We start from the raw sequence: 13,980 nt of genomic DNA on the forward strand, positions 1-13,980 counted from the left end.
CAGATCATAGCAATGGATCATTTAACTTGAAAGCTCTATCAGGAAGCTCTGGATATAAGTTTGGCGTTCTTGCTAAGATTGTGAATTACATGAAGGTAAGTATTTTTTTCAACTAACAGAAATTCTGTTGACTTCTGGCAGAAGACGGGGATTGGAATTTTCAGAAGTAAATTTGTATATACATGTCAAAATTTATCAAATTGTATGTTTCAATATGTGTCATTTATTTTATGCCTATTATACCTCAAAACTGTAAAAAAAAAAAAAAAAAAAAAAAAAAGATTTACTGCCTGAAGCCTTTTACATTATATCAAGTTAGCATTGCAGTGAGTCATCTAAGTGTATTTGATTTACATTACGTTACATTAGTTCAAGTACACGGTTTAAGCCCACCATTTCACTTAATAAAATTGTGCTCAGGCAGTAGATACAGTCACCTCTTAATCAGTCAATACGTGTTGACAAAACCAATGAGAAAATGGGAACGATTTACAGGATATTACTTCCATTGATGTGAGAAGTAAAAATCTACCTAGTTCAGGCAGATGATGGTGGTGGTGGCTTTTCTACATCTTGGAGGAGAAAATTTGAGAATTACTGAGTGTCTCAGAAAAACTTCGACTCACAAAAGAATTGGAGTTTAATGTTTGATTGGAGATTTAGTATTTTTTGAAGTAAATTTTGAAGTTTTTTAAAATAAATTTATTTATTTATTTTTGGCTGTGTTGGATCTTCGTTGCTATGTGTGGGCTTCTCATTGTCGTGGCTTCTCTTGTTGCGGAGCACGGGCTCTAGGCGCGCACGCTTCAGTAGTTGTGGCATGTGGGCCCAGTACTTGTGGCTCGCGGGCTCTAGAGCTCAGACTCAGTAGTTGTGGCACATGGGCTTAGTGGCTCCGTGGCATGTGGGATCTTCCCGGGCCAGGGCTCGAACCCGTGTCCCTTGCATTGGCAGGCAGATTGTTAACCACTGTGCCACCAGGGAAGCCCCAATTTTGAAGTTTTGATGGTATGACATTTTGGCTTTACTAAGGATTCTGAACCCTAACTTAATTTATGAAAGTGAAATTTCATTTATAGCTAAAATGGCTAAGTGATTTCAGATTTACCCCCTTTGTCTGCCAAACTCTTATTCCCATTTAGTTACTAGTTGTATCTCTTGAAAAAAAAGTCAAAGAAAGTACTGTATTTGTTATTATTTCAAATTTCAGCTATTCCTTAGTATATAAATCAAATTTTATGTGAAGTCTTTTCTTTTGTAATTTAAGAGACGCGGTGTCTGTCTAGCTATATCTGAAATCTGTGGTTTGTATTTGATTTCTGGTAGAAATGTGTTAGTTTATAATTTCTCATTATCAAATAATATACTCTGACACTTAGGCATTTACCTTTCATTCCATCCATCCATTCCCCCACATGGTGAGCAATACTAAAACCTACTATCTGCTGTTATGGCACGAATGGTATGAATACCCAGACGAAATGTATGCCCTCGAGGCTGTCAGTCTTTTGAGGGAGACTGACATTTAAATGTCATGTTTTTGCTACTCTACTAAAAACAGTTTTCATTTATCTAGAGACCCTTATTGCTTTGTTAATCTATGACAACTATCTTCAAATTTTTACTCATGTGTTCCCTGAAACAATTTTGAAAAACTGTGTGTCCCTTTGCACATATTTAAATTGATAAGTGTAATTTTTCAGCAAAAGGTTTTTTTTTAATTGAAGTATAGTTGATTTACAATGTTGTATTAGTTTCAGGTGTACAGCAAAGTGATTCAGGTATACATATATGTATATTCTTTTTCAGATTCTTTTCCATTATAGGTTATTACAAGATATTGAATATAGTTCCCTGTGCTATACAGTAGGTCCTTGCTTATCTATTTTATATAAAGTAGTGTGTAGCTGTTGATCCCAAACTCCTCAAACCTCCCCCCTTCCCCCTTTGGTAACCATAAGTTTGTTTTCTATGTCTGTGAGTCTATTTATGTTTTAACAAAAGTCTAAATAGTGACACAGGATGAAATTTCTGGCATATTGTAATATTTCAGTAAAATACAGCACTCTTAAATTTATCTAAGGGAATCTAAATGCCATTTTTTAAAAATATGAAAACAGACTTTAATGGTTGGAAATTTTAATTATTTTCCTTTCAACTTGTATGTCAGTTCTGTTACTCCCACTGAATTTTATCCTAATGTTATGTATTTTAGTGTTTGGAAATCTTCTGTTGATCATCTGTCAAACTCCTTTGTCACAATAATATGTATATAAATTGAAATTAGGAATGTTTTCCCTATAACCATAAGGCTCTAAATATTTTCTGGTTTGAGCTATCATTATAATTACTATTACCAAATAGTTGATTAGAATAACATAAATATATTAAAATTTTGATTAAAATTCACTTTGTATGTAATAGTTATGCAACAGAAATCCATTTTTAATGAAATAAATGGAGCTGTCTTATCTCTCCAGTGGTTCTTGTATCTGGAGATAATATATTATTTACTGATAGAATGAAACAGGATTTGGCACCAATTTCTGGTCTTATTTTGAGATCTTGTAGGTTTAAGTGCTGAGAAATAAATGTTCATATAAATAAGTTCATTCTAATAGAAATTTTGTGATAGCAAAACCTTCCAAGTTGTATGCCAGAAATTACGTGGTGATTTATCATCAAACATTTATCAGTTGACAGTTCTGTTAGGTCCTTCTTCAGTTTTGTTGAAAGTAAAAGAATGGGAATCACCTAACTTGCCAGAGGATTTGTTACCTGGTCCTTAACCATCTAGTTTCTAGGAAGTGTATCAAAAAGGTTTTACCAAGACTCAGTAAATGTCTAATTATATCAGCTTCCTCTTCTTCCCCATATCGGTACTTTCGTTAATCTGATACATTCAGAAGCAGTTGAGAAAATAAAAATACTAGTTTCAACACACCTTTGCCAGTGCAATTTTTTTTGATGAAATACTTTTATCTTAGGTGTATAAGTATATTTTTGCCAAAACTGTCAGGTTGAAGGTTTAGCATACTCAGTTTATGGAAATTATTTTCTGGTTAACAAAGCTAGTCTCCATTGTCAGACCAACCAGATATACCAAACTTATTTTTTTATCATATTTTAAGTAATATAAAAATCACTGAGAAATATAGTATGGAATGAATACTAACAGTTACTACTAAGGTAGTTGAGATTAAAATTATAAGGATCAAAAAGAATGAATTTTTCCATTTTTATATAATTTAAAAAATAAATACGCAGTTTACCATCGTGTAACATTGCATCATTATAAATAATCAAATGTTTATGAAGCAAGGGTGTGTTAAACAGTGTGTTATTCCTTTTCTAAATGTGTGTGTTTGTATCTTCTATCTCTGATATTCAGCTTTTAGATATAAATAAAAGGGAATGATTCAGAAATAACTGTATATTTTATCTTGGGGTGATTAATGAAGGGGAAGGATACCTATTGCTAAAAATGAATTGGTTTTACAGCTAACTATGACTTATTTTTTTAATAGGAGGTAGAAATATTAAATACTTAAAACGTAATGAGAATTGACTAATTAGAATGAAAATTTCATGATATGATTTGATAAAGTAGGTTTTAACTACCGCATTGCATAATGCACCCGCAGTCTAAAGCAGTTCCTGTGTGGTTTTCGTCTGTGGGTTTTATGTAGCATGATTTGAACATTTTGGTAGTCCGAGAAAATATTTGTTATATTTAAAAGAATCAGCCTCCTTTATTAATACTGCTTCAGTTCTTTAAATGTGCTTTTTCTTCTGGCTAATAAATATTCAAGGAATGGATTTTGAGAATTGCTGAAGAGAATTACTTATATGAAAATACCTGAAAAATTCTATATTTATCATTAGATACTTCTTACCAGCGTTCCCTTTATTTGGAGATTCTCCCCTAAGAGCGATGCATTCTTGGACAGTATGGCATGGAGGTGGGGTGTGTGGGGATGGAAGAGACAGAGTTGTTTAAAGGGAACAGCTCTCAATTGCCCACAAACTGTAGTTCATCAGAATTTAGAATGTCATAGCAAGGGCAAAAATATCCTATTTTTAACTCCTAGAAAAATATTTAGGACTGGAAGAGACAAGAAGCCCCATCTGTAGTGGATAGTTTGATACCTTGATTTATCATTTATGAAGGCTTCCCCAAAACAATATTTTTTTGACCTGACCTTTTGTTTGAGTCCCTGGAGTTTAATATAGCTCCGGGCATTGCAGTATAAATTCTGGGTGGAGGTGAGAGTTATACCTTTTTTTTTTTTTTTTTTTTTTTTTTTGTGGAAAGGGGGCAGGCCTGTTTTGAAAAGGAAAGAGTACATTCGGAAGATGATCTGTAAACTGATTCTTGGAAAGTCTTCAGCTGCCCCTTGTGTACCCTTTTTGAAGAGCTGATAAAACCAAGAACTCAGAAAGAAAGGAAAAAGGCAACACAAAATACTCCTCATAGTTTATTCATTTACTGATGGAAGAGCTCTTTAATTGCTCAATGAGAATTATGTAGAAATTATATGGAGAAGGTTCAAGAGATACGGTTAGGTCCATATGAGACACTGCTCTAGTTCTAAGATGACACATCAATGGTGCACTTTGTTTTTGGTGGAATGATTTTTCTCTTGATCTCACTATTATCCGTTTATGTGGTTGTGTCTCAGTTATGTAAAAAATCATGTTGAAAAATTTGGTTAGTTTGGTTTAGCCTAGCTCAGTGGTTCTCAATGTGTCATTCTCCAGCCAAAGGCATCAGCATCTCCTGGGAATTTGTAAGAAGTGCAAATTCGTGGGCCCCTTCCTAGATCTACTGATCCGAAACTCTGGGAGTGCAGCTCAGCAGTCTGTGTTTTCACAAGCCCTTCCTTCAGGTGATTCTGATGCACACCACTGTGCCACTTACATATGTTTTTTAACTTAATAGTTTGTCCTGGACATCTTTCCAAATTAGCACATAGGGAACATCTGTATTTTCTTTTCTTAACATCTATATAGTAGCATAGATGTGCTGTAGTTTATTTGATCATTCCTCTATTGATGGCCACTTGAGTTGTTTCTAATACAACTTAGTGTTGTAATAGTTCTAATAGTACGTCTTAATACAACTAATGTTTCTAATTTTCCTTTTACAGCAATGCGGCTTTTCTACTTTGTGGTTTATCTGTAAGGTAAATTCCTAGAAGCCGACTTGCTGGGTCAGGGGTTTCAATGCATTTATATTGCCAGATTCCCTCTGTAGGAGTTGTATCAATTTGCATTCTTACCAGCAGTGTGTGAGAGGGCCTGTTTCCTTACAGCCTCACCAATAGAGTTGTCAAACATGGAATTTTGCCGGTGTGATAAGAAATACCTTAATGGAAGTTGAGTATCTTTTCCTATGTCTAAGGTCATTTGCATCTCTTTTTTTGGTGCTTTTTGTGTTCCTGTCATTGGGTCATTTTCTTGTTAGGTTTTTGGACCTGTTAAAATATTAGGAAGGCTAACTCTTTGTGATATGAATTGCAAATATTTTTTCTCAGTTTGTCATTTGATTTTATATAGCTACAAGTTTGAACTTGGTTCTGTATGATTTTATAGTCTATTCTCTTCATCACTATAATTGTACTGCCTTAAATAATATACATTCTGCATTCCTGAAAAGATTAATTTACTGGTAACTATTATTTAATGCATCTAGCATTTTAAAACTGTCTTCCAGGGAATTCCCTTGCAGCCCAGTGGTTAAGACTCTGTGCTTTCACAGCTGAGGGCCTGGGTTCAATCCCTGGTCAGGGAAATAAAATCCCACAAGTTGCACAGCGTGCCCCCTGCCTCCCCGCCAAAAAAAATCATTAAAAAAACCTGTCTTCTAATAACAGTTTCTTGCCGCAATAGACACGGCATCAGCGAGGAGATACACATCCTCTTACTTTAGAAGAAATTTTGGATGAAACACAACATTTAGATATTGGACTCAAGCAGAAACAATGGCTAATGACTGAGGTAAGAATAGGCTTAAATTATTGTAAAAAAAAAAAAAAATTTGTTGTAACTAGGGTTTTCATATACTGAAATATGATAATTATTTTTGCTTTTTCTTAAAAGAATTGGTGTAGGGTTTTTGTTCTTTAAACATACACATTTTGAGATTGACTTGTTTTCATATAACCTTATGTATCTATTTAAAAATGTCAAAGACTTGAACATAAAAGTTATAAAGAAGTCAGTCATTGTACCAATTTTTAACTTTTTACAGAATAATTGATACTTATTTTGAATTGCTAAATTTATAATGTACATGTTGGCAAGTTGTATTGTTTCTATGTTTTAGGACATTTAATGCATGAGGGTATTATAGGGAAAGCAAGATATTTTGTTAAGCAAGATACTTGTTACACCGCTACTGCTATTATGATTTGATAGTGACGTTACTGCCTCTAGCAGATTACTTGGAAAAATAATCATGAACATTGTATATATGTTCCACACAACGTTGGAAGAAAAGGAATCCCCAACCATCAGTGACCACGCTAATTTGGAAATGAGTAGCACTTTAAAAATTGAGATATTTGTCTCTTTTCTGTTTAAGTATGAAATGACAATTTAATAAGACAACTTTCTAGGACCAGTGCTGATTCTAAAGACCAAATGTAAACTTCCTAAAATATAATTTAATTTATTTTATCGAGCAAATATTGTTCTTGATTTTAGTAATGTAAAATGAACCAGTTAGTATCATTGTAGCTCATTATATTAGTGATATACAAATGGTGGTAATCCACATTTAAATTTTGATGCTTTACCTAATCTTGAAATTTCATGGACTACGCACATTAGGTAATTTTATTATAATTACTATTCTATTCTCCCTCCTTTCTTCTTTCTGTGTTTCTTCTCTTTATCCTTTCAGGATCAGGCTGGCAGCTGTAGAAGAAAATTAATAGGGTTGCTCTTTCTTGAAGAGCTTTCCTTCTGATACTAGCTATAAAACAGGACTGACTAGAAACATAATTATATTCAGTAATTTCTGCATTCCTACTCAGTTTCAATCTCAGCTGACAGCGTTATAGGTAAATTTCTTACACGCACTAGCCTGGTCCTTTTCAGTTCCTTCCACAGCTGCTGGTGCCATTTGATACCGTGTGGAGCAGGCTGACTATTGGTATTTTCATCCCAGGGTAATGTTTCTCACATTATAATCCCGATGTGTGATAAACTATACTTTGAGGGTGGGGTAGGCAGTACCCACTTCACTTTGTCTAGTGATGTTAATAGGTGTTTTATTGATCCTTACCTCTTTTGTCTTCCGAAAGAATATGGGTACAGCGTTCTTCAAAGCAGTTGTAATAAAGTGGTTTCTTTCTCATCCAAAGAATCTATATAAATAATAAACAGTTTCTTTTATAAAAAATGAGCACCATGCTGGTCTCTGCCTGTTGTTTTGGATCCTGGATGTCCGGTATTTTAGATCTGTTGATATCCACAGGATACTTTTAGTTTGCCACTCTAATACGAGTATTGTGGTTTTTTAATAATTGGTAGAATTAAATAATGTATGTATGGTATTTCCTTTTGTTAATATGTCCAAATTGTGTCACTGTTACAGGCATTAGTCAATAATCCCAAAATTGAAGTAGTAGATGGAAAGTATGCCTTCAAGCCCAAGTACAACTTGAAAGATAAGAAGGCCCTACTTAGGCTTTTAGATAAGCATGACCAGCGAGGCTTAGGAGGAATTCTTTTAGAAGACATTGAGGAAGGACTGCCCAATTCCCAGAAAGCTGTCAAGGTAACCTCTCTTTTCTTTCTATGCCTTAATATAATTTGAATTAATAATGTCTTTTGGTTTTAAAAAATATCATGACTTAAAAAAAAGTTATTTTTAAAACCTCCTCCATCATATATACTTGGGGTTGTTACGAGCCAATTAAAGATTTGAGATTTGTGTTTTGTGCTGTAGAGCAGGACAGAGCATAACCATTTTTGTGGAACTTTGACAGCTCCCTTTTGTGTTGTTGTGTATGATTGATTCTTCAAAATATTTCTGGAAAGATTTCCTCAAAGACATTAGTCTTTTTCTTATAAGTTGTTATGTTTGTATTTAAGAACTCCTTCAACAATGCTTGTGCACATTGCTAACCTGAGGGAATCAGAGGCATTAAAACACAAGAACAGGACTTCCCTGGTGGCGCAGTGGTTGAGAATCTGCCTGTCAATGCAGGGGACACGGGTTTGAGCCCTGGTCTGGGAAGATCCCACATGCCACGGAGCAACTGGGCCCGTGAGCCACAACTACTGAGCCTGAGTGTCTGGAGCCTGTGCTCCGCAACAAGAGAGCCCGCGATAGTGAGAGGCCCGTGCACCGCGATGAAGAGTGGCCCCCGCTCACCGCAACTAGAGAAAGCCCTCGCACAGAAACGAAGGCCCAACACAGCCAAAAATAAAAATAATAAATAAATAATAAATAAAAAATTAAAAAAAAAAAAACATAAAAAAAAAACAAAAAAAAAACCCCACAAGAACATTTGTAATTTGGTTGTTTCGAATTCCTAAAGGGGCTATCAGTAAAAGTGATAGAGTTTACATTTCCTGTTTAAATTTTCAACTCTCTCGGGAAGGCTGCAAGTCTCTGTTATTCAAAATTGCTAACGATTGATGCTAACCTGTAAGCAGGTTCATTCTTTTTGCTACCTGTGGAGAAAACTTGCTTCTTTCTCTGCTTCTTGGTAATTCAGTTACACACGTTAGCCTTTTTGGTATTGTCCCACAAGTCCCTTAGGCTGTGTGTGTGTGTGCGCACGCACATGTGCTTTTGGACTTTGTTGTTGTTGTTGTATTGATCTGTTGTTAATTGTACTGACTTTTTTACCTCCAATTTGTTATTAAGCCCAATTGGTTAATTCTTTATAGATTGTATTTTCAGTTCTAGACCTTGCTTTTTTTTTTTCTAACAATCCCCTCAAGAGAGGTTTTTTGTTTTTTTTTTTTTAATGTTTATTTATTTGGCTGCACCAGGGTCTTAGTTGTGGCATGCGGGATCTAGTTCCCTGACCAGGGATTGAGCGCGGAGTCTTAACCACTGGACCACCAGGGAAGTTCCATCTAGACTTTCCTTTTCATTCTTTCTTAGGTTTCTGTTTCTCTTCTGAGATTTTGTTTTTTGTTTTTTTCCCATTCATTACAAGCATATTTTACATTACATCCTTGAGTGTAATTTCTTGTAGCTGCTTTAAAATTCTCCTCTTCTAATTTCAAGAGCTGGGTCATCTTGGGGATGGTCTGCTCTGAGACTTTATCTCTTGAGTACGGGTCATGTTTTCTTCTTTCTTCATATACCTAATTTCTGTTGAGTCTTGAACACTGTGAATTATATGGCTCAGGATTCTGTTATATTCCTCCAAAGAGTGTTTTTGTTTGTTTATTTTGTTTTTAAGTGGGCATTTGTCTTGACTAGAGTCAAACTTCAAACTTTGTATTCTCTGTGGTGGATGGCATACGACACATCTGTTTTGTTCTTTTAGCTCTATTCTTTTTAAAATGTCTTGTCCAGAGATTAGTATAGTAGTTTTCTTCTGGTGGGCTGGTCCCTTAGGAGCTACTTGGCCATTACCAGATGAAGAACCCTTTTTAAGATTTTCACTTAAGTGTCTAAACTTAACCTGCACAAATGTTGCAAATAATATGTGACCAAAGTTGATAAATTGTGCACTTTATAGCATGTTGAAAGGTAGAACTACTGAATGCTAGCTTAACAATTGGGAGTGCTAGGTACATTTCCTGCTCCATTCTTTTTCCCATTTTGATACAGGCCAGTATTGTTACTCTTTGGTAGGCTTTATATTACATTCTAAAGTAGAACAGTAATGTAAACTGATATTTGCTTTTTCTATTTTAAATAATTTTGTGATGTAAAGTCACATTGTCACCGTATTTTTTTTTTTTTTTTTTTTTTAACATTTGGCTTCCACTTTTTTTCTTTTTCTTTTTTTTTTTTTTTTGGCTGCGTTGGGTCTTCATTGCTGCACGTAGGCTTTCTCTAGTTGCGGCGAGTGGGGGCTACTCTTCGATGCAGGGCACGGGCTTCTCATTGTGGTGGCTTCTCTTGTTGCAGAGCATGGGCTCTAGGTGTGCAGGCTTCAGTAGTTGTGGCACGTGGGCTCAGTAGTTGTGGCTTGCGGGCTCTAGAACACAGCCTCAGTAGCTGTGGCACACGGGCTTAGTTGCTTCGCGGAATGTGGAATCTTCCCGGACCAGGGATCGAACCTGTGTCCCCTGCGTTGGCAAGTAGATTCTTAACCACTGCACCACCAGGGAAGTCCCTGTTACCCTGTTTTTAATGGCTCTCTTCCTTAAGAAGTAGAGCTGAAAAGGGGTCATGAAAAGCACACAGTCTGTCATTTGCAAGCAGGATTATTTCTAAGTTGTTCGAAACCCTAAGTTTTAAAAAAATCCTCACATTTTAAATATGTGAAGATGTGTTCTAAGTAATTTCTCAAGGGAGAAATTTGGCCTAATTAAGTTAAATCCCTTCTGTGTTGTTTCCTTTTCTTCAGTTCTTGGTGGAGATAGAAGATAACTTTTACTGTCATTTTGTTGACCATGTAGTGTTTTGAAGAAATGTACAGTATAGTGCTAGCAAGGAACAAAAAGGACTGTGCAAAAGCAAGAAAACAAGACAATGAGAAAAACCAGTGACTGTTCCAGATTATTCACTTCTCAGTAGTTGTTTTTTGGGGGTTTTCTAATAATTAAATTAACTGCCAGAATAATTTTAATAACTCTGCGTTTGTGATATGGTTTAATTTTAAGATGGTGTATTGAATCAACTAAGGGTTTTTTTTTTTAATTAAAAATTCTTTTTAATTGTAAAAAATGATCATAGTAAGTCTGGTTAAATGCGTCACATACATAGTTATCAAAAAAAATTTATTTTGTGATAAGAACTTCTAAGATCTGCTTTCTTAGCAACTTTCAAATATGCAATACAGTATTATTAACTATAGTCATCATAATGTATAGTACATCTCTATGACTTATTTTACAACTGGAAGTTTGTACCTTTTGACCCCTTTCTTGCATTTTGCCCACCCCTTGACCCACTCGCTGCCTCTTGGAACCACCAATCTGTCCTCTGTACCTGTGAGCTCATAATTTTATTTTTTTTTTAAGATTTCATATATAAGTGAGATCATACAGTATTTGTCTTTCTCAGTCTGACTTACTTGACTTAGCATAATGCCCTCAAGGTCCATCCATGTTGTTGCAAATGGCAAGATTTCATTCTTTTTTATGGCTGCGTAATATTCCATTGTTTATATATAACACATTTTCTTTATCCATTCGTACATCATTGGGCACTTAGGTTGTTTCCATATCTTGGCTACTGTAAATAATACCGCACTGAACAAGGTGGTGCATATATCTTTTTAAGTTAGTGTTTTCATTTTCTTTGGATAAAAATACCCAGAAGTGGTATTGCTGAATCATATGGTAGTTTTATTTTTAATTTTTTGAGGAACCTCCATACTGTTTTCCAAGGTGCCTACATCAGTTTACGTTCACACCAACAGTGCACTAGGGTTCCCTTTTCTCCATATCCTCGCCAAGACTCATCATTTCTTGTCTTTTTGATACTAGCCATTCTGACAGGTGTGAGGTGATAATCTTGTTGTGGTTTTCATTTTCATTTTCCTGATGATTAGTGATGTTGAGCATCTTTTCATGTACCTGCTGACCATCTGTGTGTCTTCTTCAGGAAAACGTCTATTCAAATCTTCTGCCCAATTTTTAATCGGGTGGGGTTTTTTGTTTTTTTTGCTGTTGAGTTCCATGAGTTCTTTATATATTTTGGATGTTAACCCCTTATCAGATATATGATTTGCAAATATTTTCTCCCACTTAGTAGGTTGCCTTTTCATTTTGTTGATGTTTCCTTTGCTATGCAGAAGCTTTTTAGTATAATGTGATCCCACCTGTTTATTTTTGCTTTTGTTGCTTTTGCTTTTGATGTCAAATCTGAAAAGGTGCCAAGATGAATGTCAAGGAGCTTATTGCCTGTGTTTTCTTACAGGAGTCTTATGGTTTCAGGTCTTACATTCAGGTCTTTAATCCATTTTGAAATAATTTTTGCATATGGTGTGAGATAATGGTTCAGTTTCATTCTTTTGCATGTGGTTGCCCAGTTTTCCCAGCACCATTTATTGAGAGACTATCCTTTCCCTATTGTATATTCGTAGCATCTTTGTCGTAAATTAATTCACCATATATGCATAGGTTTATTTCTGGGTTCTCTCTTCTGTCCCATTGATCTATGTGTCTGTTTTTATGCCAGTACCATACTGTTTCAATTACTATACCTTTGTAGTATAGGCAGTGTGATGCCTTCAGCTTTGTTCTTTTTCAAGATTGCTTTGGCTGACAGGATCTTTTGTGGTTCCATATAAATTTTAGCATTGTTCTATTTCTGTGAAAAATGCCATTGGAATTTTGATAGGGATTGCAGTGAATCTATATTTTGCTTTGGGTAGTATAGACATTTTAACAATATTAACTCTTCCAATCCATGAGCACAGAATATCTTTCCATTTTTTGTGTCTTCTTCAGTTTCTTTCATCATTGTCATATAGTTTTCAGTGTAGACGTTATTTATCTCCTTGGTGAAATTTATTTCTAGGTATCTTATTCTTTTTGATGCAATTGTAAATGGGATTGTTAATTTCTCTTTCTGATAGTTATTAGTGCATAGAAACTCAAAATTTTTGTATATTGATTATACAATATACAAAACTTTACTGAATTCATTATTCTAATAGTTTTTTGGTGAAGTCTTTAGGGAGATACATAAAATCCAGTTTGCAAAAAGTAATATTTTTATTCCTTCCTTTCCAATTTTTGTATGCCTTTTATTTCTTTTTCTTGCCTAATTGCTCTAGTTAGGACTCCAATACTATGTTGAGTAAAAGTGGCAGAGTAGGCATCCTTGTCTTGTTCCTGATTTTAGAGGCAATGCTTTCAGCCTTTCACTGTTGAATTTGATGTAAGCTGTGGGCTTGTCATATATGGCCTTTATTATGTTGAGGTATGTTACCTTGGTATCCACACTGTGGAGAGTTATCATAAGTGGATGTTGAATTTTGCCAAATGCTTTTTCTGCATTTACTGAAATGATCATATGATTTTTATCTTTCATTTTATTAATGTGCTATATCACATTGATTGATTTGCAGATATTGAGCCATCCTTGCATGCCTGGAATAAATCCCACTTGATTGTGGTGTGTGATTCTTTTAATGTATTGTTGAATTTGGTGTGTTGACTATTCTGTTGAGGATTTTTTGCATCTATGTTCATCAGGGATATTGGCCTGTAATTTTCTTTTCTTGTAGCATACTTTATCTGGTTTTGGTATCAGGGTAATGCTGGCCTCGAAAAATGAGTTTGATGAACTGCTTCAGTTTTTTGGAAGAGTTTGAGAAGGATTGATATTCTTCTTTGTTCAGTAGAGTTCACTAGTGAAGTTATCTGGTCCTGGACTTTTGTTTGTTGGGAGATTTTTGAGTACTTATTCAATTTATTAGTAACTGATCTGTTCAGAATTCCTGTTTCTTCACGATTCAGTCTTGATAGCTTATATGTTTCTAGAAATTCATCCATTTCCTCTAGGTTGTCCAATTTTGTTGGTGTACGTTCATAGTAGTCTCTTATGATTCTTTGTATTCTGTGGTATTATTTGTAATGCCTCTCATTTCATTTCTGATTTAATTGAGTTTTCTGTCCTTTTTTCTTGGTTAGTTGAGCTAAGGGTTTGTCAATTTTGTTTATCTTTTCAAAGAACCAGCTCATAGTTTCATTAATCTTTTCTGTTGTCTTTTTAGTCTCTATTTAAATTTATTTCCACTAATCTTTGTTAGTTCCTTCCTTATACCAACTTCATACTTCATTTGTTCTTTTTCTAGTTCCTTGAGGTGTAAGTTTAGGTTATCT

General features: G+C 34.8%; 1 protein-coding gene across 3 annotated transcripts in view; it reads left to right on the forward strand.

Annotated features, from left to right (window-relative positions):
* Positions 1–13,980, forward strand: part of GTF2E2 (general transcription factor IIE subunit 2) — a 62,562-nt gene that overhangs the window by 22,837 nt on the left and 25,745 nt on the right. For all 3 annotated transcript variants that reach the window (XM_082375071.1, XM_082375073.1, XM_082375072.1), the window contains exons 3-5: positions 4–95; positions 5,893–6,000; positions 7,604–7,786. In XM_082375071.1, coding sequence (XP_082231197.1) covers positions 4–95; positions 5,893–6,000; positions 7,604–7,786 — 383 coding nt within the window. The remainder of the gene's footprint in view (positions 1–3; positions 96–5,892; positions 6,001–7,603; positions 7,787–13,980) is intronic.

The sequence above is a fragment of the Balaenoptera borealis genome (assembly GCF_965194805.1).
Source record: "Balaenoptera borealis genome assembly, chromosome: 21".
Classification (NCBI taxonomy): Eukaryota; Metazoa; Chordata; class Mammalia; order Artiodactyla; family Balaenopteridae; genus Balaenoptera; species Balaenoptera borealis.